This window comes from Stenella coeruleoalba (genome assembly GCF_951394435.1).
Source record: "Stenella coeruleoalba genome assembly, chromosome: 5".
In the NCBI taxonomy this organism is placed as follows: domain Eukaryota; kingdom Metazoa; phylum Chordata; class Mammalia; order Artiodactyla; family Delphinidae; genus Stenella; species Stenella coeruleoalba.
Genome location: NC_137150.1, coordinates 13,686,244 through 13,711,876, shown reverse-complemented (window position 1 = coordinate 13,711,876; position 25,633 = coordinate 13,686,244). Strand labels below are relative to the sequence as shown.

General features: G+C 36.8%; 1 protein-coding gene across 9 annotated transcripts in view; it reads left to right on the top strand.

Moving 5' to 3' along the window:
- Positions 1-25,151, top strand: part of MME (membrane metalloendopeptidase) — a 143,047-nt gene extending 117,896 nt beyond the window's left edge. For 8 of the 9 annotated variants that reach the window (XM_079922163.1, XM_079922162.1, XM_079922156.1 and 5 more), the window contains 7 exons: positions 1,241-1,299; positions 6,630-6,749; positions 8,460-8,593; positions 8,937-9,002; positions 11,960-12,055; positions 12,399-12,475; positions 23,184-25,150. In XM_079922163.1, the coding sequence (XP_079778289.1) occupies positions 1,241-1,299; positions 6,630-6,749; positions 8,460-8,593; positions 8,937-9,002; positions 11,960-12,055; positions 12,399-12,475; positions 23,184-23,283 (652 nt within the window). In that variant the 3' untranslated portion in view covers positions 23,284-25,150. Of the gene's footprint in view, positions 1-1,240; positions 1,300-6,629; positions 6,750-8,459; positions 8,594-8,936; positions 9,003-11,959; positions 12,056-12,398; positions 12,476-23,183 lie in introns of all 9 variants that reach the window. The other variant, XM_079922164.1, reaches the window with a different exon arrangement.
- Positions 25,152-25,633: the final 482 nt, after the last annotated feature.

Below are 25,633 nucleotides of genomic sequence, written 5' to 3'. Positions count from 1 at the left end.
CATCTGAAATCTGACAGTAGTTATTGAAATTGTAGCTAAAATGCTGATTTAGGGGTGCTGACCTTGTATTGCTTATCTTGCAAAGCAGGGTCTGGAAACAGTTCTGATTTAACCTCATTGCACTAATTACTATAAACTCCTTCCATGAGTAGGATAATAATTGCCATTCTAATTGTTGCCCTAAAAGTGGAATAACTACAATGCAGCCATTAGATAATAATATATGATTGTCTTAAGTGTATGCATGTGTGCTGACATTTAAGGAGGTATCTGAAGTCAAGCAGTACCCATTTTTCAATGAGTATATGAGGATATGTGTAATAGTCTATTAAGATGGTAATATTACTCCTGTTGCACAAAAGTGTTTAACAGTGATTATTGATGTGCGGTCTTCATAACATCTGAGCAGAAAGACATTGGAACACTGGCACCATCCTTTAGCTTAACGCTGGCTGGGTTGTTGTTGTTTTTTTTCTCATTCTGTCTTATATTATAGTTATTTATGCCTCTTTATCATCTCCTCAACTAGAGTTTTCTAAAGTCAGGAATTGTATTTTATAAAATCTTTAGATTCAGTATAGAGCCTAATTCATGGCATACACGGGCAAATCTACTTAAGAACCACCTGAATTTCATTTTACAGTCATTGTACAAAAATATCCCTTTGCTCTCATACCTGGTATGCCATATTTTAAAGAAATAATTTTAAATGGCAATAATCAGAGGAGGCACATTACCCAAAACTAAATACCTGCCAAAGGGATCTCTTAGTCCCCAAAAAGGCTCCTCGTAAACTATGAATTTAAAAAAATTTAATTCATAGTTTACAGTCTGAAATTTTAGCAACCTGCATTTCGATATTCTGTCAACTGCTCCAGAATTGTTGGCATAGTTTACCTAGTATCAGGAACACGGAGCTAAACACATTTCAATATAATTTTAATCCATTGCAGTTTCCAAAGAGATACATTAGAATGGGTTTTGTACTGTCAATTGCCTCCATTAAAAATTTATGCAAATTAAAAAACAGATTGCAGACCTGGATATATTCCTGTATTTCAAGAAGTGGAAATACTTTCAATGAACTCTCTCACCTAGTGAGCTAATTTTAATTTGTTGATCATATTTCAAACAGAAAGTTAAGATTCATCTAGGAACAGTGATAATGCTTTTATTGTGGTGAGCAGATTAAATCAGGTAATGCAGTATCGTTTGTAACAAGTTCTTATGTTTTCTATAGGTGGATAAGCGGAGCAGCTGTAGTCAATGCATTTTATTCTTCAGGCAGAAACCAGATAGGTAAGGTCTACTTCTAAATAATTATTTAATATTTCTCTGTTGTTCCCAAGCGGTAGTGCTTTGCGTGACCAATTTATTATACTCCCCATAAAAGCACAGCGAGGCTGAGTTACGGATTTATTGAATATCCTCCTTGAAAGTAAATGCATCCATGTACCTCTTTTCACTATAATAGCAAAATTTAAATCAGTGTAAATCACACTAAGTAGTTTTGTTTCTTTTACAATATTCTCATTTATAGTTGAATGGTTTGTCTTATTTCTAACTACTTTTATTTTATTTTTAAATACTTTTTTAAAGTCCCTTATATCGCCATAAAGTTATATTAACTTTAGGACTTTCTAAGTGTCAGCATCTTAGGTGGTTTAACATTCCAAGAACCAAATTTTCAGAAATCCAATTTTTTTGTCGATTTTGTACACTGGCACTGGTAGAGATGGTCCTGTTCTTTATCATCTTTTTTTCTAGAAGATTCCAAGAGGCTCAGAAAGTTGAAAAGTCAATTATGCTAGGTTGAACCATATGAAATTTTATTTATTAACCACTTCTGATCAAAAAAATTTTATATGTTCCCTAGTAGTAGTATCACAGAAATATGCATAGAAATTAATACATGAGTGAATAATATAATGAATAATGAAATGGCTTAATATAACAAAGATATATTTTTTTCTCTTCCTGGGAATACTGCGACATCTTGAAACTCTCTCTTAAGTATCTCACAGATAGACCCATTTTTTCCCAAGGGTTTTTAGTATGTAGAAAGGCAACCAACTGATTCAGTACTTCAGTGGGAGTATTCTAAACAAACAGTACAGCCAGCTTCTCCAGGTGTACTCAGTCCAGCCCTTCATTTCTCAGTGTAGTCAAGAATCAAGAGGGAAGATAAAATTTGATGACACTTTCCCCCGTTGCCTTTATTTTATTTTTATTTTATTTATTTATTTTTTTGGCCACGCCACGCAGCTTGTGGAATCTAAGTTCCCCGACAAGGGATTGAATCCAGGCCCTTGGCAGTGAAAGTTGTTGAGTCCTGACCACTGGACCACCAGGGAATTCCCCCCCACCCCCATTGCTTTTAAACCTAGGAAGTGTTGTTAAATTAAGAAATCATCCACATTTTCTTCTAGTATTTTTATAGATTTTTATTTTTGGAGCAAATCTTTAGTCTATCTGGAGCTTATTTTGGTACATGAGATTAAAATGAATTATGATCAGAAAAGTTTGTCTTTATATAACAAATAGTTAATAATTAAGGCATGTGTACTGGGTTAAAGTCAGTTAGTTCGAAGTCTAGGGTAATATATCTCCCAGCTAGTGAAATGATTACCTAAACCTAGATCAGAGCCTGTTTAATGATCAACTCAGAACCCATGCAGTCTATCTTTGTTATGTATTCCTAGACACCATTCAGACCTTTTCTTAGAAGCTCCATTATCTTGGGAGAGTCTTCACTTTGAAGACCTCTTGAGGTCTGTCAGTGTAAGATCTAGTTCATTGTAGACTTGGACAGAACAGGATAATTGACTTTTAATGGAATCCCAGGGCAAATTGAGGTGGCCTTGACTTGAATTCTGCATTAGGGCAGACTAAGGGATATTGCTTTATTTTAATCCAGCTCAGGATCCTATCAGACCTGACACTGATTCATCCCCATAAGAAGAGCCATACAGACCTGTGGGACCATTCTGGCATGTTCATCCTTTCATTTCTTCTCTAGAGCAGGTCCACCCAGTTTAGGTCAAGATGGGCCTAGTTTGGCTTTGAATTACCCCATAGCCCTGAGGCTGGCTCAAAATTGGTCTGCCTCAGAGATTTCCTGATCTGAGAAGACCTGGGAATGTTCTCATTTTGAATTTAATACATTCAAACCAAACAAGCGTACAGCAAAAGGAAAAAGAAGGTAAAAGTGTGCTAACATTTCACAAAGTAGACAAATATCCTCTGAATAGTCAAGAAATGGCTGTGATAAACATTCTTAATATATAAGAAAGACCTTTTAAAGATACTCAAGGTAAATTCATATGATGGAAATAAGAAATCTGAAAAATTGCTAACGTCTTTTCATATGCTTTTCATATGCTTATCTGCTAATAAAAGCAGTTCAGAGAAAGGGAAAGTGTCATGCAAGAGGAGAAATATTTGACATGTATACGTTTTCTCCTTAACAATTCATTTAAATCTCCAGAGTGGGGATCGTCTTAACTAAAAACAATTGAAGATCCAGATCTGTATCTTTCTTCTTGATAAAAGTGTATTTGTGTGTCTATCTATACCTAGAGATATAACTTTTGCAGCACTGTCTTAATGAGCTTGATATGATGTGCATTACATAATTAGAATTGGTATAGAATAACATGTCTCATAAATGATCCTCCCACCTTCACACAAATACCCTAAGCTAGATCACATACAATTTCTAATGGGATTGGTCTTTTTGTGTTATGGTGATAAATAACTTGTTTTATTATTGTATAGGGAGTTATTCATATTAGTAATTTCTACTGTTTAATTCAATTCCCACCACTTTTGTCATAACTCATAGTTACTCCATGGAGCTTTAGGAATCTTTCATGCCGTTAGGAAAGCTGTGCTTGCAAGTTTTGTCAAATGTTTCTCTGTAAGTTTCAGACACCACTCAATCATCCTATTAAACTTTCAAGTCGTTTCCAAGGAAATGATCAAGTCATTTGGGAAGTCTTACTACTGCTGCATTCTCCTTTTTCATTAACAAGAAATTTTTTTTAAATTTTAGGAAATTTATGGATTATTTAGTGTACTCAGTCTGGGTGATCTATGACTACCTTGACATAATTAAATTTTCTAAACTTGTCTTAGTCATTCTTAGGAGTCTTATTTTCAGACTTGAGAATTAAGAGTAAATGTTTCTGAACATATTGCTATTTCATTTAATATAAAAAACAATGTTTAATTTTTTCCACCAAAATTGAGTTTATCTGAATGCACTCTTGAGCTTTATATCAAAGATTCTAAAGTCGAATTGCTTGCAGCCTTAAAAAAATAAACCAGGGCAGTGAGGGGCTGGGGGTGAGTAGAAACAGCCTTTTGTTTCATGGACCAATGACTTATTTAATTAACTAACTTGTTGACAATCATGAACATAAAAAATGCACAACTAAGCAGTTGGTTATTATCAAGAGTTGTGATGCCTACTAGTAACAGTGATAAGGCTAATGGGGAAAATCCTCATCATAGACATTTAGCTGACAGAGTAAAAGGAGAAATCATAATTTGCAAAGTTGAACCTGAAGACTAGTATTTAATATGAGCCATAAAAATCTTATCACTTGCCTGAAGAATGGCATATCAGGGTATAATTAAAGCAGCAGGATCTTTACAGTTAATGTTTAGTCTTGATAGCACATTTCATAAGAGCATTTTATATAATGGATGGATTTTAATCAAAGTACATAGTGTGGGAGATAGTGTTCACTTTAAGTTAATAAAGTACTGCACATAATTTTTATACTTCAAGCTAAAAATAATTTCTTGGCACTGTTGATAGCTCAGGCAGCTACACGTGAGGTATAACGTTCATCAAAATCCTCCAAGGACAAAAGTATTTTTTTTTTGTAATTTTGAATGTTATGGCAACTTTCAAGATTTTTTTTAAAGATCTGGAGAGCACTTAAATTGCCCAGTGTATTTTAAAGTCTCCTCTGTAAATATCTAATATTTATCCCTGAAACCTTGCAAGGTTATGTCATACTCACTCCACCTGAATGACAAAGAAACAACATTTGCTACTCTGTATTAACTAGGTCTTAAATTTCTTAAGGTCAGGGCCTTTCTCTTGTATTCTTGATATCCCATGTAGCAATGGCCCGGGGCTTTGCATGCATAGTAGGTGTTGAAACTAATGATTTTTTTTTCGATTACAGAACATAATGCTTCAGTGGATACTAGAATTGTAGAACATGAAAGATACAATCACAAAACCATGGACGTTATGAGGGAAGGGGAGAGTATGGGGGAGGCAGAGAAATAGAAGTCCATAGAGACAAAGGCCAGTAAGAAGAGGCTGTATCTAGTTAGATTATCTAGATTATCTATCATGGCAATGATAAGCCATCAGAGGTGTTCTAGCAGAGGAGAAATAATGACTACAGTGGCACTTTTATTGGCAGACAAGATAGGTTGGATTTAGGATAGATTGTAGTAGGGTGAGACTGGAAGTAAGAAGACCGATTAGGAAATTAAGTTCTTGAGGCAAGGAATGAGAGTGTGAACTAGGAAGGTGGCAGTAGGACTGATAGGAGGAGATAAACAGAAGAGATGCTACTGGAAAGAAGGTACATGACCTGATCTTTTCCTAAATAGATCATATGAGACTTCGTAAAAGAAAGGAGACATCGAAGATAGACAGAAAAATGTTCAGTTTGGGTGACTGAGAGCCTTCACATGCTATTAGCAGAAATAATAAAGTCAGAGTGATGGCTTCGAAGGGAAAATGATGAGTTTGATGTCTGACACATGAAATTTAAATAGTGTGAGACACCTAAGTGTAGAAAGTTAGCAAGGTAAGACAGATGTCAGGGTAGACATAAAAATTACAGTTTATTTATTTGCAAAGTCTTTAGGACACCGTAGGAAATTCATTCATTCATTCATCATCATTGATTATTCATTTATTCAGCACATTTCCTGAGCACCTGTTATGTTCCAGGCACCATCCAGTTTTAGGTGCTGGAGATAACGAACTGAGAGTTCAAATGGACTCAAAAACAAACAAACACATGTATGTACAAACAAATCTGTGCTCTCAATGAGCTAATATTTGAGGTGCCATGGGGACAGACAAGAAAAAGAAGGACAAAACACCCATAAATAGTCATACATGCCTTGATGAAAATAAATAAGGGTGGTGTAATTGGGGGATGCTTTTGATTGAGTGGCTCTGTTTATTTACTAAGCTATTGTAGATGGATAAAATGTTAGACACATTAAAAGTAATACTTCCATTGTTAAGTAACTATTTCTCCCAAATATTTGCAGTTGGGGAAAAGACCTTCTGCATGAAGATGATAATTTTCCTTCGCTCTAAACTCCTTACAGTGGGGAAACAATCTTAATAGATGTTACAAAGTCAATTATGATTATAAATCACAGATGTGGTGCCATTCTGGGATGAACTCTTTACTGTCATCAACAATAAAAGACCTGCATTTGTTTCTATCACAGAAGATTTTTGTACACAATTAAGTGAAACTGACATACTGGAAAACAGCTTAGCAGGCAAGAAGCCAACCCCAGGCCTGTCATCACAGAATAAAACCACAAGTAGTCTTAACTGTCTTCTTTCTTCATAGTCTTCCCAGCTGGCATTCTGCAGCCCCCGTTCTTCAGTGCCCAGCAGTCTAACTCATTGAACTATGGGGGCATCGGCATGGTCATAGGACACGAAATCACCCATGGCTTCGATGACAATGGTAAAGTGCAATTGATGCTTTTCTTTGGCTGAGATATACCCTAGTAAACCTCATTAAGAGTTATTATAATTTATCAATACAAAAACACATTTATTCATCAGCATATCATTGGTCTAATAATCACCACACTTTTAGTGTTCCTTTTAAATTGTTGCTTAAGAAGATCAGAATTTTCTAATAGCGAGGTTAGCAATGTGTGCTTTTTACTCTGACAGAATAAAACAAATATTCACATTGAGAAAACACTGTGATATTTGTCAACACCAATGATAATGTTTGGTCTTATTTCATGATTGTTTATGTCTTATCTCTCTAGACTTTTAGAGGGCAGAGTCCACGTCTTAAAAATCAGATGTAAACTCAGAAAGTAAGGTGCCCACAGGACTTTTAACTGCTTGTGGTCAGAGACATATTTTTTGCTGCATCTTGCACCTACTACCTAGTTCAGGACCTTGAAAACAGTAGGCAATTAAATGTTTACATGCTGCCCAAAATGCAAAATAGTTTTAGAAATGAAATTTGAGAGGAATAGAAGTAAGGATGTAAAATATGTGAAGAGGTAATGGTTGAAGTTATAACAAAGATCGATTCACAAGTGGAAAGAAAATAACAAGAGAACAGTAGAGGGAAAATAATGAAGCCTTAATCCAACTTTAGAGGGACAGAGGAAGAAAAGGAGACAGGAAGGACTTAACTAAGCTTCTGTTAACTCAAACTATACAACAAACTTCACAGGTAGGTATTAATACTCTTTCCATTTTTCAAACAGAAAAATATAGATGCACATAAGACTTGCTCAAAATTACAAAACTGGAAATTGGTGGAACCAGGATGTGGGTTCAGGTAGCTTGTCTTTATATCCCTTTTCTTATTCACTACACCATAGATAACTGTTTAAAAGATAATAAAATCAAGTATCAAACATATGACGTATATAAATGCTGCTAAAGCTCAAAAGGGGAAAGATCAATGTAGTTAAGATTAGCAAAGGGGAAGGGTTGGGCGGAAGGGATAGTTAGGGAGTTTGGGATTGACATGTACACACTGCTATATTTAAAATGGGTAACCAACAAGGACCTACTGTATAGCACAGGGAATTCTGCTCAATATCATGTAACAACCTAAATAGGAAACGAATTTGAAAAAGAATAGATACATGTATAACTGGACCACTTTGCTGTACATCTGAAACTATCACAACATTGTTAGTCAACTATACTCCAATATAAAATAAAAAGTAAAAAAAAAAAAAAATTAGCAAAAAAGCTCCAGGAGAAAAGGTGACTTTTTCTTTGTACTTGAAGTATAGCAAAACTATGAGTCTGCAATGTCTAATGAAGGGTTTGAGATATGAAATGAATGCCAGAGTGAAATATTGACATCTTTACAATCTCAAAACATCAAATTAAACAGACCATCCAACAGAAGCAAGTCATGATTTCAGGAGTGTTTGTCTGATGGCCTTGGCTGAGACATCAACAGCCAAGTGGGTGACATACCTGGATTAATACTAAGGCATATCAGCAAAGAGAGTCCCAGCAGCCGGGGTTTCATCAATTCTGGTTGAGAAAGCAGAACAGTTTATCTCATCATCTGTCCAGTTTAATGTTCTCTCACATACTGGTATTTCAGTCCTTGCACTTTGAATTAAAGATATCTTATTGCAATTGTAATAAGTTCCCATTTTAGTTAAATAAATATATATTCCAGGCAGAAACTTTAACAAGGATGGAGACCTCGTTGACTGGTGGACTCAACAGTCTGCAAATAATTTTAAAGACCAATCCCAATGCATGGTGTACCAGTATGGAAACTTCTCCTGGGACCTAGCAGGTGGACAGCATGTATGTCATCAGCATTCTCTTGAAAAGTTATATTCAATCTTAAGTGAATTATTGATGCTTTCTTTTTTTTTTTTTTTTTTTTTTTTGCCGTACGCGGGCCTCTCACTGTTGTGGCCTCTCCCGTTGCGGAGCACAAGCTCTGGACGCGCAGGCCCAGCGGCCATGGCTCACGGGCTTAGTTGCTCCGCGGCATGTGGGATCTTCCCGGACCGGGGCACGAACCCGTGTCCCCTGCATCGGCAGGCGGACTCTCAACCACTGCTCCACCAGGGAAGCCCTGTTGATACTTTCTTAACAATCTAAACATAGTTAAGGGTCTTTAAGTGTCTTTTTTTTTTAACAGCTCAATGGAATTAACACACTAGGAGAAAACATTGCTGATAATGGTGGTATTGGCCAAGCATACAGAGTGAGTAATATTTTCTTCCCCTTTTAGTGATTGGAGTGTATATTGATCATATTTAATCACTCATTTAAAGCCTTTTGCAAAAGACATAAAATGTAAGCAATAAATGGATGACAAGAAAATGGAAAATTCACAAGGAGAAAGGAGATTGTAAATATGCTAACCAGAAGGGGCAATACAGTTGATATGATTGAGCTGAATACCAGTCTCTAAGTTTTGAAGAAGCCAAGGAGAAAAGGAAACACAGAATATTTTAATGATAGAATTGAGATAAGCAAGTTCCACAGAGGAGGCGATATTTTTCTAAGAAATAACCTCTGAAATAGTTATTTTAGAAAAGATAGTATATAGAAAGGTTTATTTCAGAGTCATTGATTGATGTACTGAGCATGACCCTCAGTTTCATGGCAGATGAAGCAGTATTTGGGAACAATAATCAACATAAACCACAGGCATAATATTAAACTACAGTCCATTACAATGACAGCGAGGGACTGAAGTGATGTGGTCCCAGCATGGGGCCTTGTCATGGTGTAAACCATTAGACTCAGAGGAATGTATTGTTGGAGCATCCCTTAGAATCTCATTTGGACTTCCCTTCATTCTTAACGTTCGACGATACTTTCTGAGGGCTTTACTATGTGTTTGGCCCTTGGTACTGGAGATCCAGCTTCGCACCCTCCATAAAATATGCCATTATTTGATGATTTGAACAAGGATTAAACATGGTCTAGTGGATACTATGTGCACAAGAAAAAGTAGGGGTTTTCACAAAACAGTGGAGGAATAATGGTCGTGGAAGCAGCAAGGAGTGAGCATGATTTTGAGTTGTTTTCCCAATGCTGAGGTAGCCCACATGTGGGAGAAAAAACAGAGTCCACTTGAGAGGATACAGGGGACAAGGTGTCCACAGGATAGAATCAGGCTACTGACATAAAGATGGATGGAATATTCATTGGAGTGGGGGAGGATATAGGGTTATTTGTTCTCCATCGAGATGTTTGGGTTGGAGGGGAGGAGGGAATTATCAGAGTAATGCAGGAGAGTTGACTGGTGGGGCCTGTGACTTGGCAGTGACCCTGGATGATCAAAGTGTGAGGCTTGGGAAATTAATCTGGCTGCAAAGTTTCCAAAAGAATGAGTTCCAGCCAAGTCCTGGGAGATGGTAGATTACTGCTTCTTTGAATACTTGGAAATTTTTTTGCTGGATGCCAGACGTTGTGCATTTTACCTTTTTGGGTGGTGGATATTTTTGTTTTCCTCTAAATATTCTTGACTTTATTCTAGGATGCCATTAAATTCCTCAGAAATGGCTTGGTCCTTTTAGATCTTGCTTTTACAATTTGTTAGGCATGTCTGGGGTAGTGCTCAGTCTAGGGATAATTATTCTTCACTGCTGAGGCAAGGACCTACAGTGTGAATCTTTTGTTCTTGTCTTGTGTGATACCAGACGTTTTTATCTCTAATCCTTTTCTGTAGTTTCTTCCCTAGCCTTGGGTAGTTTGCTCACATGCACACTCAGGTACTCAGCTGAATACCTGAGGGGCCATTGATCTCTGAGAGTCTGTTTCTCTGCAGCTTTCTCCTCTTCATTACCCTTTCCTTGGTGTCCCTGAATTCTCAGCACCTTCTCCTCACCCTCTCAAGGAGTCTGCCAGGCTCCCACTGGGGTTTCCTGCTCTATTCTGTGGCCTGGAAATGCTCAAGTCAAAAAGCTGGGGCAATCGTAGGGCTCCTCCATTTGTTTACCATCTCCCAGAGATGACTTTCCTTTTTGCCTGATGTCTAGTGTCATGCAAACCATTGTTTAATATATTTTATCTATCATTTGGTCATTTCAGTGGGAGGGTAAATTCAGTCCCTGTCACTCCATCTTGCCTGGAAGTGGAAGGCATTGGGCCTTCCTCCATGGTGATTCTAATATGCAACCAGATTGGGAATCACTGCTGTAAAAATTCAGCCTAAGTCTGGGTTAAGGGTACTTGCATGGAGACCCTCATGTAGAACAAGTACAGATTTATAATAATGAAGCAAATTACAATTGTACAAATATGTTATTATATATGAAATCTTGACTTGTAATGCTCCCTGCTAGATTATGAGCTCCCTAAGAGGAGTAGGCTCAAGTTTTTCCCATATCCCCAGCATCTTTGCACATTACAGACTCAATAAATCTATGTTGATGGCAAGTAAGAAGAAAAGAAATATATCTTCTGTGTATCTAATATCACCTTTCTTTGTATTAAACTGAAACTAACACATCTCAGAAAGTTTGTTGTCAATCCTTTTCGTAAGTGTATTTAGTAGAGGAAAACTACATTTTTCAATAGTGTCTATAGATCCTTAAGAATTAAGAAAATTTCCTGATGTTCATGTAATCTAAATTCCTTTTTCTTAATGTGACTGAGGTTCAATCTATTTTGCCCTGTCTTCAGGGGGCCGTAATAATTGCACATCCTTATTCTTAGAATCATAGGGTGCTAGGCCTCTAAGGGCTGTTAAGAGACTCCCTTGACTTTTGTCAGGAATCACTCATATGAAGTCTGGTGTGAGTCTCTTTTGCTGAGAGTAGTACCCAGGCCAAGTACAGCAATTACAGACTCCATTGGCAATCTTTTCTTCCAACTGGCTAGACTCACCCATCTATATAACAACATTTAGATAAGTTTTTCATCACTATTTAAGTCATCCATTCATTCAGCTAACATTTGCTGATCATCTGACATATGCTAGGCTTTTATCATCTGTTAGTCATTAATCTTGTTCTTTTCAGAGCATTTGTAAGTAAATACTAGTTTTCTTTCTAATCCATTAAATACTTGTAGGTTGCCATAACTAAATATATTATTATGGTGATTCTGATATAAAAGTTTAATTACTTGGTTACATGATCTTTGCATAGATTTATATATAAATTTGGAAATTATAAACATCATGTTTCTCTTTCATTAACTGCCTAGGCCTATCAAAATTATGTTAAAAAGCATGGTGAAGAAAAATTACTTCCTGGACTTGACCTAAATCACAAACAACTGTTCTTCTTGAATTTTGCCCAGGTATTGTATCTTTCTTGATTGATAGATATGAAAATCATCTTGAGTTATAATTTCATAGTACGTTAGATATTGCATACTGAGTTTTCTCGTTTTAATCCATTGTGGCAGAGCATTTGATTGACTAACTTTCATTGTGTGTAACAGACCGTCAGACCGTATTAATGATAATTATGTTCCTGGCTGCCTATTATTGAACATTATTTGAAGAGTAATTGGTTGAGGAATGCAGAATTCCAATTTAACTTTTGCGATAGGAAGTTTGCTTTTCCTCCAGATTGCCCAAACAAATAATCCTTGATGGAACCTAAGTATGCTGCTTTCTTTTTTCTATTTCTGTCCCTAGGTGTGGTGTGGGACCTATAGGCCAGAGTATGCAGTCAACTCCATTAAAACAGATGTGCACAGTCCAGGCAATTTTAGGTGCGTGGTTATGAATATCTGTTGAGGTGCTCCAATATTGGCTCCATTATTTCAAATTTGGAGGGTTTTTTCTAACTCAATGATTCTGTAAAATTTGGAAATCCAGTACTTCTCTTTTTCCTTCTTTTTTTTTTTCTTTTTTCTTTTTTCTTTTTGAGGGTCTCAGAAAGGAGTAACAGAACACTTCAAGATAAATGTCATGTTTACACAAGCATAGCCGTGACTGCTGTTATCCTCAGAATATATGTGACCTAGGTCCAGTGCTTGATGAATTCCAACAAAGATGTCACCTCAGAAGAGTGACTCTATTTAAAGCTAGAGAGACATTTCTAAGAGGTTGCAAAAGGCTTAGGCCTAGAACCAATGAGTAGCTGTTCCAAAGAAAGATTTCCATTTAACACAGAGAGAAACTTTCCAGTAATTAGAGGTCTCAACCTCTAATAACTTTGGAGCAAAGTTATCCCCAAAGCTCCAGGAGAGAGTACCATGAAGGAGAAGTCAGAGAACAATCTGCTAGGGATGCTGGAGAAAAATTCTGTGCAGAGTGGAAAGTTGAGTTATAAGATATCTAAAATCCATCCCAAATCAGAAAACCTAAGAGAATACTGGATTGAAAGAGAATCAAGCAACCAGCATTTGAATGTCAAATTCTAGACCCCCATGTATCTATTTTAGGACTGAATTCCTAATTCCTACCTCTTCTGCAGGCACTAAAATCTTCATCACTGATTCATTGATCAACAGCAGCACCTCTCAGGCATGAGTGTGTGAAAAACCAGTTAAAAATTTTGTAGGTTTGTTGGAAAACAGAGTTTGAGAACAAAAGAAAACTAATGGGCCAATTTTAAAAGATCTTCCTAAAATAGATATGAACATACTGCCCAGACTATTCACTCCTGGGGAAAAAACTCATGCAATTGTGAAACAATAAAATAGCACATTTAAAATTAAAGAATTTTCTCAGCTTGTTCTAGTATCATCATCATCATCATTTGGTGTTTGCCTTAGCAGTTTTTTCAAAATTCATTCACTCAACAATTGATTATTGTACGCCTATTATATGCATAGTGCAAGCTAAATTTAGTCTTGCTAGGATATACAAATTAGCTTCTTTTTCGGTAATGAGCAACGAAAGTCCCTGGATCAATTGTCATTATGGTTTTGTAACTTTTAGTTTTAAATTTTCTTTTCTTTTCTTTTTAAAATTTTTCTTCCAGTTTTATTGAGATAATTAACATACAGCACTGTATAAGTTTAAGAGGTACAGCATAAGGGTTTGACTTGCATACATCATGAAGTGATTACCATAATAACTTTATTGAACATCCATCATCTATCTCATATAGATACAAAATTAGATGAAAAAAACATTTTTTCTTTGTAATGAGAACTCATAGGTTTTACTCTCTTAACTGTCATATATAACATACAGCAGTGTTAATTATATGTATCATGTATATTACATCCCTGGTACTTATTTATCTTATAACTGGAAGTTTGTACCTTAAGTTTGTACCTTTTGACTACCTTTATCCAATTCCCCTCCTCCCCACCTCCCACCTCTGGTAACCACAAATCTGATAGCGTTTTCTCTGAGTGTATTTGTTTGTTTTTGAGCATAATTGACTTACAACACCATGTTAATTCCTGGTGTACAACAATAATTCAATAGCTTTAATTTTTTAAAGTTGTCTTTTTCCGTACTAACGTTTCAGAGGTTAAGATCTAACCATCTGAGGATAACAGATAAGCTCACACAAATGACCATAACAATCTAATTTGTCAAAGCTCTGCACTACATATCCTCATGAACAAAAACATATATCCATAAAAAGCCTAGGTGGATTTAAATAATATTAATATAGTACCTTCTACATCTGGCATCCTCAGAGAACAAGAGGTGGCACATTCATTTTTGACAGCTAACATTTGTCTCTTGAGTATTAACATTTTTATCTTAACCCGTGGATTAAAATTTCTCTGTTTAAAATAACTTTTCTAACTTCCTGCCTTATTAACACAGTATCCTGAAGAGAACCTAAGTTTTCTTTTTTTGATGACACAGACTTCTGTTATGACTATTACTTATAGTTTCACTGTTTATTGAGTTAGTGAAAGCCTCAGAAGCTATAACATGTGGCGTTATTTATTCCTACCCTACAGAGCCATTAATGGTGATTTTCTTGACTTTTCAGTTTATTTTTTTTATTAGAGTTTTTCTATTGGTTTGTCTCTTCCCTAGTTCTCTTTCTTGTTAAGGTATTGCCTGCATTCAACTGTGCCATTCCTCCATTCCAATTAGCTCAGAAAACATATCATTATACTTTATAGTAAAACATGAATGCAAGCTTTGAAGTAAGAAACCCTTGAGTTCCATCAATGGCTCTGCCGTTTATGAGCTATTCCTTAACCTCTGGGTCTCAATTTCTTGATACATAAAGTGAGGATTAAATTATCATGAGAGCTGCTAGGAGGATTAATGTTAATATATATGAAGTGCCTGTTACATATATGTGTTTGAAAATTAGTACTTGAATTACTTTTACATGAGAGAGATACGAACAGGATAAGAGTTCCTATGAATAAAGTATATGGATTTTGCAACATTCCATGTTAGCTGACAGTTAAGGACTTTTTTTTTTTTCCCCTCATTTCTTATGTCTGCATAGCTCAAAATGTCAGTAACTGATCACTGGTTAAGTGATCATGTAGGTAAATATGTAATTGTTTTATACCCCCAATTTTAAATTGAAAAAAGTATTTTATTAGAAACATGTAGAATTATTTGTAACTTTTATTTTCTTTGTTCTGGTCCAAAAGATGCCTCTTTGACCATTTTTCATTCATAATAAGAGAAGTATGTGTTGATTTTTTAAAAGGGTAAATGGAATGCCAACCTTTTGTCAAGGAAATTATTATTTTCTCTGGATGTAAAGGGATTTCCTTGGCAAAAGGTTGAGGTCACACTTAGTTTTGGAAACAGGCTGCTTCCTGGCTGTACAAAGTAAAACACATTTTTTTAAAGAACCTTAAAAACTAATAGACATTGAGTTGCTATTGAAAAATTGTGCATGGTAGTTTCTGTAGAAACATTTCTGAAACAAAGGGCGATTTTGTAACCTTATGCTTAAATAACCACAGTATCAAAAGCAAAAGGCAAAGTATAACTGTAAAGAATCTATAAAACTATATAAAGCTGAATCTATAAAACCATGTTAGGTCTAAGCTATAATTATTTTATTCTTCCTAACTAAAGTTTTTTGTACTTTAAAATAAACTTCTAAAACTTCAGTATTTAAAGCAAAGCCGTTTCCTTATGATATTCTAGAAATTTAAATGACTTCATTTTGGAAATCCACCTTCTGTTAGCTGTCTACAGTCACTTCAGGGAACGGTTGTTATGATAATATTTACTATATGATCTATAAATGTGTTTCTAAAGTTATTCAGATATAATATTTCTTTTTTTAACATCTTTATTGGAGTATAATTGCTTTACAATGGTGTGTTAGTTTCTGCTTTATAACAAGTGAATCAGCTGTACATATACATATATCCCCATATCTCCTCCCTCTTGTGTCTCCCTCCCACCCTCCCTATCCCACCCCTCTAGGTGGTCACAAAGCACCGAACTGATCTCCCTGTGCTATGCAGCTGCTTCCCACTAGCTAGCTATTTTACATTTGGTAGTATATATATGTCCATGCCACTCTCTCACTTCATCCCAGCTTACCCTTTCCCTTCCCCCTCCCCACGTCCTCAAGTCCATTCTCTACATCTGTGTCTTTATTCCTTTACGGCCCCAGGTTCCTCATAACCATTTTTTTAAATTCCATATATATGTGTTAGCATACAGTATTTGTTTTTCTCTTTCTGACTTACTTCACTCTGTAGGACAAACTCTAGGTCCATCCACCTCACTACAAATAACTCAATTTCATTTCTTTTTATTGCTGAGTAATATTCCATTGTATATATGTGCCACATCTTCTTTATCCATTCATCTGTTGATGGACACTTAGGTTGCTTCCATGTCCTGGTTATTGTAAATAGAGCTGCAATGAACATTGTGGCACATGACTCTTTTTTTTTTTAATATGTGGTCTTAATTAATTAATTATTTATTTATTTTTGGCTGTGTTGGGTCTTCGTTTCTGTGCGAGGGCTTTCTCTAGTTGCGGCAAGTGGGGGCCACTCTTCATCGCAGTGTGCGGGCCTCTCACTATCGCGGCCTCTCTTGTTGCGGAGCACAGGCTCCAGAGGCACAGGCTCAGTAGTTGTGGCTCACGGGCCCAGTTGCTCCGCGGCATGTGGGATCTTCCCAGACCAGGGCTCGAACCCGTGTCCCCTGCATTGGCAGGCAGATTCTCAACCACTGCATCACCAGGGCAGCCCACATGACTCTTTTTGAATTATGGTTTTCTCAGGGCATATGACCAGTAGTGGGATTGCTGGGTGGTATGGTAGTTCTATTTGTAGTTTACTAAGGAACCTCCATACTGTTCTCCATAGTGGCTGTATCAATGTACATTCCCACCAACAGTGCAAGAGGGTTCCCTTTTCTCCACACCCTCTCTAGCATTTATTGTTTCTAGATTTTTTGATGATGGCCATTCTGACTGGTGTGAGGTGATACCTCATTGTAGTTTTGATTTGCATTTCTCTAATGATTAGTGATGTTGAGCATTCTTTCATGGGTTTGTTGGCGATCTGTATATCTTCTTTGGAGAAATATCTGTTTAGGTCTTCTACCCATTTTTGGATTGGGTTGTTTGTTTTTTTGATATTGAGCTGCATGAGCTGCTTGTAAGTTTTGGAGATTAGATCTCTGTCAGTTGCTTCATTTACAAATATTTTCTCCCATTCTGTAGGTTGTCTTTTCATTTTGTTTATGGTTTCCTTTGCTGTGCAAAAGCTTTTAAGTTTCATTAGGTCCCATTTGTTTATTTTTGTTTTTATTTCTGTTTCTCTAGGAGGTGGGTCAAAAAGGATCTTGCTGTGATTTATGTCATAGAGTGTTCTGCCTATGTTTTCCTCTAAGAGTTTGATAGTGTCTGGCCTTACATTTAGGTCTTTAATCCATTTTGAGTTTATTTTTGTGTATGGTGTTAGGGAGTGTTCTAATTTCATTCTTTTACATGTAGCTGTCCAGTTTTCCCAGCACCACTTATTGAAGAGACTGTCTTTTCTCCATTGTATAGTCTTGCCTCTTTTATCAAGAATAAGGTGACCATAGGTGCGTGGGTTTATCTCTGGGCTTTCTATCCTGTTTCCTTCATCTATCTTTCTGTTTTTGTGCCAGTACCATACTGTCTTGAGTACTGTAGCTTTGTAGTATAGTCTGAAGTCCGGGATCCTGATTCCTCCAGCTCCGTTTTTCTTCCTCAAGATTGCTTTGGCTGTCTGGGGTCCTTTGTGTTTCCATACAAGTTGTGAAATTTTTTGTTCTAGTTCTCTGAAAAATGCCATTGGTAGTTTGATAGGGATTGCATTGAATCTGTAGATTGCTTTGGATTGTATAGTCATTTTCACAATGTTGATTCTTCCAATCCAAGAACATGGCACATCTCTCCATCTGTTTGTATCATCTTTAGTTTCCTTCATCAGGATCTTATAGTTTTCTGCATACAGGTCTTTTGTCTCCTTATGTAGGCTTATTCCTAGGTATTTTATTCTTTTTGTTGCAGTGGTAAATGGGAGTGTTTCCTTAATTTCTCTTTCAGATTTTTCATCATTAGTGTATAGGAATGCCAGAGATTTCTGTGCATTAATTTTGTATCCTGCTACTTCACCAAATTCATTGATTAGTTCTAGGAGTTTTCTGGTAGCATCTTTAGGATTCTCTATGTATAATATCATGTCATCTGCAAGCAGTGACAGCTTAACTTCTTCTTTACTGATTTGTATTGCTTTTATTTCTTTTTCTTCTCTGATTGCTGTGGCTAAAACTTCCAAAAGTATGTTGAATAATAGTGGTGAGAGTGGACAACCTTGTCTTGTTCCTGATCTTAGTGGAAATGGTTTCAGCTTTTCACCATTGAGAATGATGTTGGCTGTGGGTTTGTCATATACGGCCTTTATTATGTTGAGGTAATTTCCCTCTATGCCTACTTTCTGGAGGGTTCTTATCATAAATGGGTGTTGAATTTTGTCGAAAGATTTTTCTGCATCTATTGAGATGATCATATGGTTTTTCTCCATCAGTTTGTTAATATGGTGTATCCCTGACTGATTTGCATATATTGAAGAATCCTTGCATTCCTGGGATAAACCCCACTTGATCATGGTGTATAGATATAATATTTCTGTATAAGATATAAGGGTCTGATCATTTTTTTTAATAAATAAATTTATTTATTTATTTTTATTTTTGGCTGCGTTGGGTCTTTGTTGCTACGTGCAGGCTTTCTCTAGTTGTGCAGGCTTTCTCTAGTTGTGGCGAGTGGGGGCTGCTCTTCGTTGCGGTGCGCGGGCTGTTCTTCGTTGCGGTGTGCAGGCTTCTCATCATGCTGGCTTCTCTTGTTGCGGAGCACGAGCTGTACACACGTGGTCTTCCATAGTTGTGTCATGAGGGCTCAGTAGCTGTGGCTCATGGGCTCTAGAGTGTAGGCTCAGTAGTTGTGGCACACAGGCTTAGTTGCTCTGCCGCATGTGGGATCTTCCCGGACTAGGGTTCGAACCCGTGTCTCCTGCCTTGGCAGGCAGATTCTTATCCACTGCACCACCAGGGAAGTCACTGATAATTTCTTAAAGTAAGTCCAAATAGACAAAGTGATATCAGTGTCTGCTACCTAAATAGTATGGTGCTAATTTAGATACCTATATTGCTTGAGATCATCTTCCAGTCAGAATAAAGGACACTTTATAGAACCTACGCCACTAATAATGCTAGAAATGTTTTCCACAGCTTAATATCTGATACTTTTAAAAAAATATTCTTTCTAGCCTTTTATTTAGACATTTTAAAGTAATATGGCTATTTTGTTCCTTATTATTCTATGATTTAGTATGCCTAAGCTAAACCCTCTTTGAAATACTGATGTTTCCTCCATTTACCTTAAATATTAGCATTGGTTTCTGACATTTTATAAATGGTGTGGATTTTGGTGGGCCTTGAAGAATTTCTATTAGCACTTATTAATCTTTAGCCCATACCTGGGAATCTATTCAGGCATTTATTTCTTCATGAATTTATAGAGGAACATGTGTAGACCAATGTGACCTTACTTTAAAAGAATCCTGAACATCAGTTAATGATAAAAATTGGACAGTTTACTCATGAATGAAGCTGGTTAACCTTGTAGCCTAGTTGTTTATTTAAGAGACGTAGCAAAAGATTGTCAGAGAACTCATTAATTGTAAAATGCTCATTCAGTAATGAAAAAGAAAAAAAACAGTTAAATTCAAGCAGGAGTAGTCAGATATAAAGTTCATTGTTGGTTACATGATCTTCAGCTCCACATATCTTAGGTATTTTCAATACAAGTGATTATTTGCCATGGGAATAAATAGCAGTAATATGATAAAACAGCAGCAGTATATATTTTATATATTAAAGTAAAAATTTCAAGTAACTTACTCTAGGAAATAATCAATAAAAACTTTTATTATATTCTGTTATTATAAACACAACACAAAAACTACATAATTTTCATATAGCATGAAATTCATTTAAAAATGAATTATGATCCCACTCTTAGTGAAGGGATTCACTTTAATAATGTATCCACATTTTGAAATAGATTATGTCATCCATCCAAAGATTTGATGTTATAAACAACCAAACACTAATTAGAGTCCTAGGAAAATAAGTGAAGCCTTGGTACATTGTTGACCTAATTATTCAGAATCATATTATCTAAATGGAAGTTTTTGGATGGAAAGAGAGGAGCTGGAATGGAGACAGAGGGCTGAGTGTGCATTAGTTTGGGTGTTGCTGCATGGCCAAATCCCAATGGTGTCTTGTGAAGACTTTCTTGTTTTAAGGTTTGTGTGTTTTTTTTTAATTTCTTTAATATTTTTAAGAGAAATGTAGAATTAAGTCTTGGGTTTGGACATTTTTACTGAAGTACTTATCTCCATGCGGTGATATCTAAGACAACAATCCCTTGAAAAAATGTTAATAAAGTAAAAAACAAAAGAAAAAGCAGCTCTTTCAGCCAACGACCCTCAAATGCTTACCCTGTCCATCAGGGAGCTTGCTCCCCAGCTAGAGGAACAGTCAGACCACCAGAATACTGTCCCTCAGCCAGTGTATAGGGCTTCCTAATGTAGGAAGAGGATCAGATTAAATGAATCAAAGCACCTCTGTACCTCAGAGTCTGTGAGCCTAGAACCTTAAAGGTACTAATATAAATCCCCGACATCTAAAATCTTTATATTCTTACATATATGATCACTTTGACCATGTATCAAGTGAACTTGTTCGAACTTTCAGGTGTAAGAAATGACATATTATTATTATTATTAATCAAATTAATTCAAACTCTAGGCTCCCACCCGAAGCCAAGAGGTGAGAAATTTAATTTCAGTCATTTTCAGTGTACTCCTTTCTAGGGTTATACTGGAATCCAAAGGCATCTCATGAGCCTAGAAATTAGGGAATAACCTCCTTTCCCAGCCTGCGATGGGTGCTGACATCCTTGCAGTCTGATCGCCCTATCTGAAGTCAGGTGGCTCCATTTCCTTCCATTGGTCACGGTCAAGGGAGGCAAGAACTGCCCCTCTGGACGTTCAGCCTCCTCGACAGCCACGTACCATCCTATCAGAAGTCCTCTCGGGGCCCTGCTCACAGTGACAGGCACGTCCTTGTCATTCATATAACCTGCCTTTACTGGGCCCCTCTTCAGTCTTGGGGAGGCCAGTCTTCTCCCTCTCCAGCCAGTGGACGAATAGATGTAAATTCTTCTGCTCTACCCTCCCCAACTTCAACCCCCAACCCTTCATACCAGAGAGATTCCTTTCCATCTTTAAGAGTCCTCTAGGAGTCCTCAAAAACATACAACCAAAAAGGTTTTCCTCCCTGAAGGATAGTGGGGTTTGAGAAATAGCTGATGTGGTGATGGGTGACACAGTAGGAAGGAGAACTTTTAGAAATTCGACGTGGAATGGAGATAGGGAAAGGAAATGCTTTCTTCCTCTCTCTGGTTGGTCCACAGTAGCAAATAAACCAAAAACACTGAGCAGTATTTTTCTTCGTAATGCCCTGTTACTCTCTGCATATAATCACCATGGCCAGGTGACGGGCTCATTCATTATTTCCGGAGTCCTGCAATAAGCAAAGCACTGTGCTGGTCTTTGGCGGTGCAGCCGGGACCAAGGTATACACAGTATTTTGTCCTCATAGAGATTATAGTGTAGAGAGTATGTCGGGAAGTAAAGAAGGAGAGAAAAATCATTGCACATTGTGATAAGTGCTGTGACAGGCTAGCACAGGTGGGAGAGACTCACGTGGACTGTATTCCAAGAAGACCTCTGAGGAGGTGTGTTGAAGCAGCGGCATGAAGGCTGAGGAGTTAGCCGTGTAGGCACTAGGGAGTAACTTTGCAGGCAGTGTGGTTGGCAGGAACAGCAGGTCCAGAAGAGGGCAAGAGCTTGGCAAGTTTGCGTAATGAAAAGTGAATCTGTGTAGTTTGAGCTTCATGAGGAACCGGAGGAGAGACAGACCATGAGGAGGCTTGGAAGGTAGGCTGGAGCCATAAGGACGCTGGAGACGTGGAGAGGAGTTTGAATATCCTTCAAGCCCCTGGAGGGTTTTAAGTAAGAGAATGACTGAACTTGATTCAAATTTTAAAGCTCACTCTGACTGCTGTGTGGAGAAGGGGTCAGAGGGGAGAGAAACGCTAGGATGTATACATGTCCACACATCTACCATGTAGGGAGAGCTCAGTAAGCCCAAGGTGGCTGAGATGGGATGGTCCCAGTGGGAAGAGAAGGGAAGGAGCTGGTTCAGGGTTGATGGGAAAACATCACCTCTGCATCACTGTACTGACCTGTCTGTCCCTCAAATGCTGCTTGGTGCCAGTAATGGGCTGGACAGTGTTGTTTTTGCCTATTGGGGTTAGAGTTAAGAGGAAATTGACATGTTGCCAACCCTTTCAGGCTGAATCCAGTTTCTGATATCTATGGGGTTCTTTTGGGAAAAAAGAAAATAATTGTTATCTTCCCTATTAAATCAAATATCTATTTAAAGTCTATTATATTGAAAGTTATTGTGTGAGGCCTTTCAAGATACAGTAAGAAATCATAATTTTATTCTTTAACCAAATTCTTCTTAAAATAACTGCAATTCCAAATATGAATTATTCACTTTTCTTACAAACACATATAGAGTGTTTATAAATTGACTCCCCATACCAAGCCTAAGATGCAGGTAATATTATTATATGCATTTTACTGAAAAGGAAACTGAGGCACAGAGAAGCTAAATAAATACGACTCATAACCAGGATTCAAACCATGCCATCTGTCTTCAAAATCTGCTTTTAACTCCTGTAGTTTGCTACCTCTCCATTTAAACATTCTGTTAATGAAAAGGAAAGGGCTCATTCTACCAGTTGTTTTTTTGTTTGTTTTCTTTTTAAATTTCCTTTTAAACTGAAAGTTCCAAACCTACACAGCTGGCCTACATAAAAAAAATTCTGTAGAGCTCCTGCATGGTATGGACGTGAGTATCAAATGCTGATGGTGACTTTTGTTTGTTTCACAGGATTATTGGGACTTTGCAGAACTCTCCTGAGTTTTCAGAAGCATTTCATTGCCACAAGAACTCGTACATGAATCCAGAAAAGAAATGCAGGGTTTGGTAATCTTCAGAAGAAGCGGTGCAGTCCTTGGCTAGACTTGCCCACATCACAGAAATGGGGAACTCTATCTGAGAGAAAAAGGACCAGAGAGGTCACTGATTACGTGGAGGTAGTTCACAGGGATGAGAGCAATAAAAATGAAGCTAGGTTACTCTGGAAAAATGTGGAGGGAGGAGAGGTCTAATGTCTATCAAATCAATCACTTCTCACTGTATAAATAATGCTTAATCTCTAAAGAGAATATTGCCATTCATTGCTGTTTCTCATATGATCTGCCAGTTTGATGTTTTCTCTTGATGTAGACCGGCATTTCTAATCAAAGGGAGAAAGAAGAAGTGGAAGAATTCAGTTGACACCAAAAGCACAGCAGTGACGTGAGAGTTAAAAACATGTTGCCAATGTACTTATTTTTACTTTTATTTGCAAAATTTATGCTCCTTCAAAACTCTTCCAAAGAATTCTTATACATATTGGGGCCTTGGGCCGTAAAGTAGTTTTAATCTAATTTTGCCAATCATCAGTTACTCATTCTGAGAGCATTGTATTTTAAGCACTCTTAGGGCAAAAGTGAGTGTCTAAAACTGTTTTTTGTTGTTCCTGCTTTGACTGATAATGAGATTCTTGAGGCTCCCTGCAATTTTCTAAGCAATTTCTTGTTCTCTCTCTCTCAAAACTTGGTCTTTTTAAGAGATTTGTAGTAATGTGTAAATAATAATTTTTATATTTAATTATTAACTACACTTATGACTAAGGAATTGTTATTATAGGTAATCATTGAATATTGAAGCTTCAGACCAAGATAAATAGTTATGAACCAAGATCTGTAAAGTGATGTACAGATAGAAGATTTGAGACTTTTTAAACTTATAAATCATATTGATGAAAAGCTTTAAGCACAAACTTTGGGTTAAAAATTGCCATTGGACAGTGGTCTAAAGATACATGAGAGTTGTGGTTTACAAGCAGGATTTTCAAAATTAAATCTGTCCCTGAAGGTGGCCATGATAAAAGGGCAACACTGCATCTATGTAGCTCTGCATCTCCTTATCTTTTCAGGTTTGTCATCTGATGGAAATATTTTGATAATAAATTGAAATTGTGAACCCATTACTCACTAAACTTATTGTGCCAGCCATCTAGCTTTGGAAAGCACATTTCTGGATAGAAATGAGAGGCTTCTACACATCCAATGGACTTGCTTCTAAAATTCTAACTCACCTAGAGTTCTGGGAGGGGGAGGTCTAGTCCCTGATAGCAACTCAGCTCTCAAGGCTTTTATGTTCTGTTTTCCTGTCCTGTTTGCAAGTTTAGTTCATTTCATTACTTGATTAATATTTTACAAAAGGAGTCCAAAATCCTTATTTTTCCTAACAAAGCATGAAAATGAAGGAACATCCAAAATATGAGTGTTGGTTTTCCTGCCTCTTGAAAAATGTCCATTTACATGTTTTTTTAAAATGGTATTAAAATATAACATATATAACAAAATTTAAAAACATAAGCGTACAGCTCAATGAACTTTCTCCCACTGAACATGTCCCTGTAACCAGGACTTCTGAGAAACAGAACATTACTAGCGCCATAGAAGCCCCTTCTCCCAACTATCACTTCACTCGTCCAAGGACAACTACTGTCCTGACTTCTAATATCATCCATTAGTTTTGCCTGTTTTTGTCTTTTATGTAAAGAGAATCATTCAGCATGTATTCTTTTGCGTCTGGCTTCTTTCACTCAGCTTTCCGTTTGTGAGATTCATCTGTATCGTTGCATGTGATTGTGGATTCTTTGTGCTCATTGCTGAACACTATTCTGTTGTGTGTGACTGTACTACAATTCATCCCTTCCATTGTTGATCCACTTGAGGAGTTTCCAGTTTGGGGCTGTTACAAGTAGTGCAATTATGAACATCCTTGTGTATTATCATCTTTATGTACTTGAGATTTTAATGGACTAATTTCCACAAATCCTTCCTAAAATTATTATAAATATTGAAAATACAGTTTCAAGCTATTCATGGATAAAACTTTATCTTTTTCTCCTTTAGCACTACCACCTTTATTGTGGATAATTCAAAGTATACTTATGTGTATATTTCCTTAAAGTAAACTTAAGACATTCCTAAGTAGTATTAATAGTTGGAGCATCCAGTGCTGAAGAGAAAAGCTATCTCTGAATTATTTAATTTCCATCCTGTCAGAGCAGCTGAAGAACCAGAACTGAAGAGTGACTAGTACAGATTATAAAAAGGCACTAGACTCCCCAGCTCTATAAAACATCCGGCTCCCATCCTTATGAAATAATTTGAGTGAAGTTTTCTGGAAAAAGTTTCTCCAGTGCCTGGATCTTTTCTCTC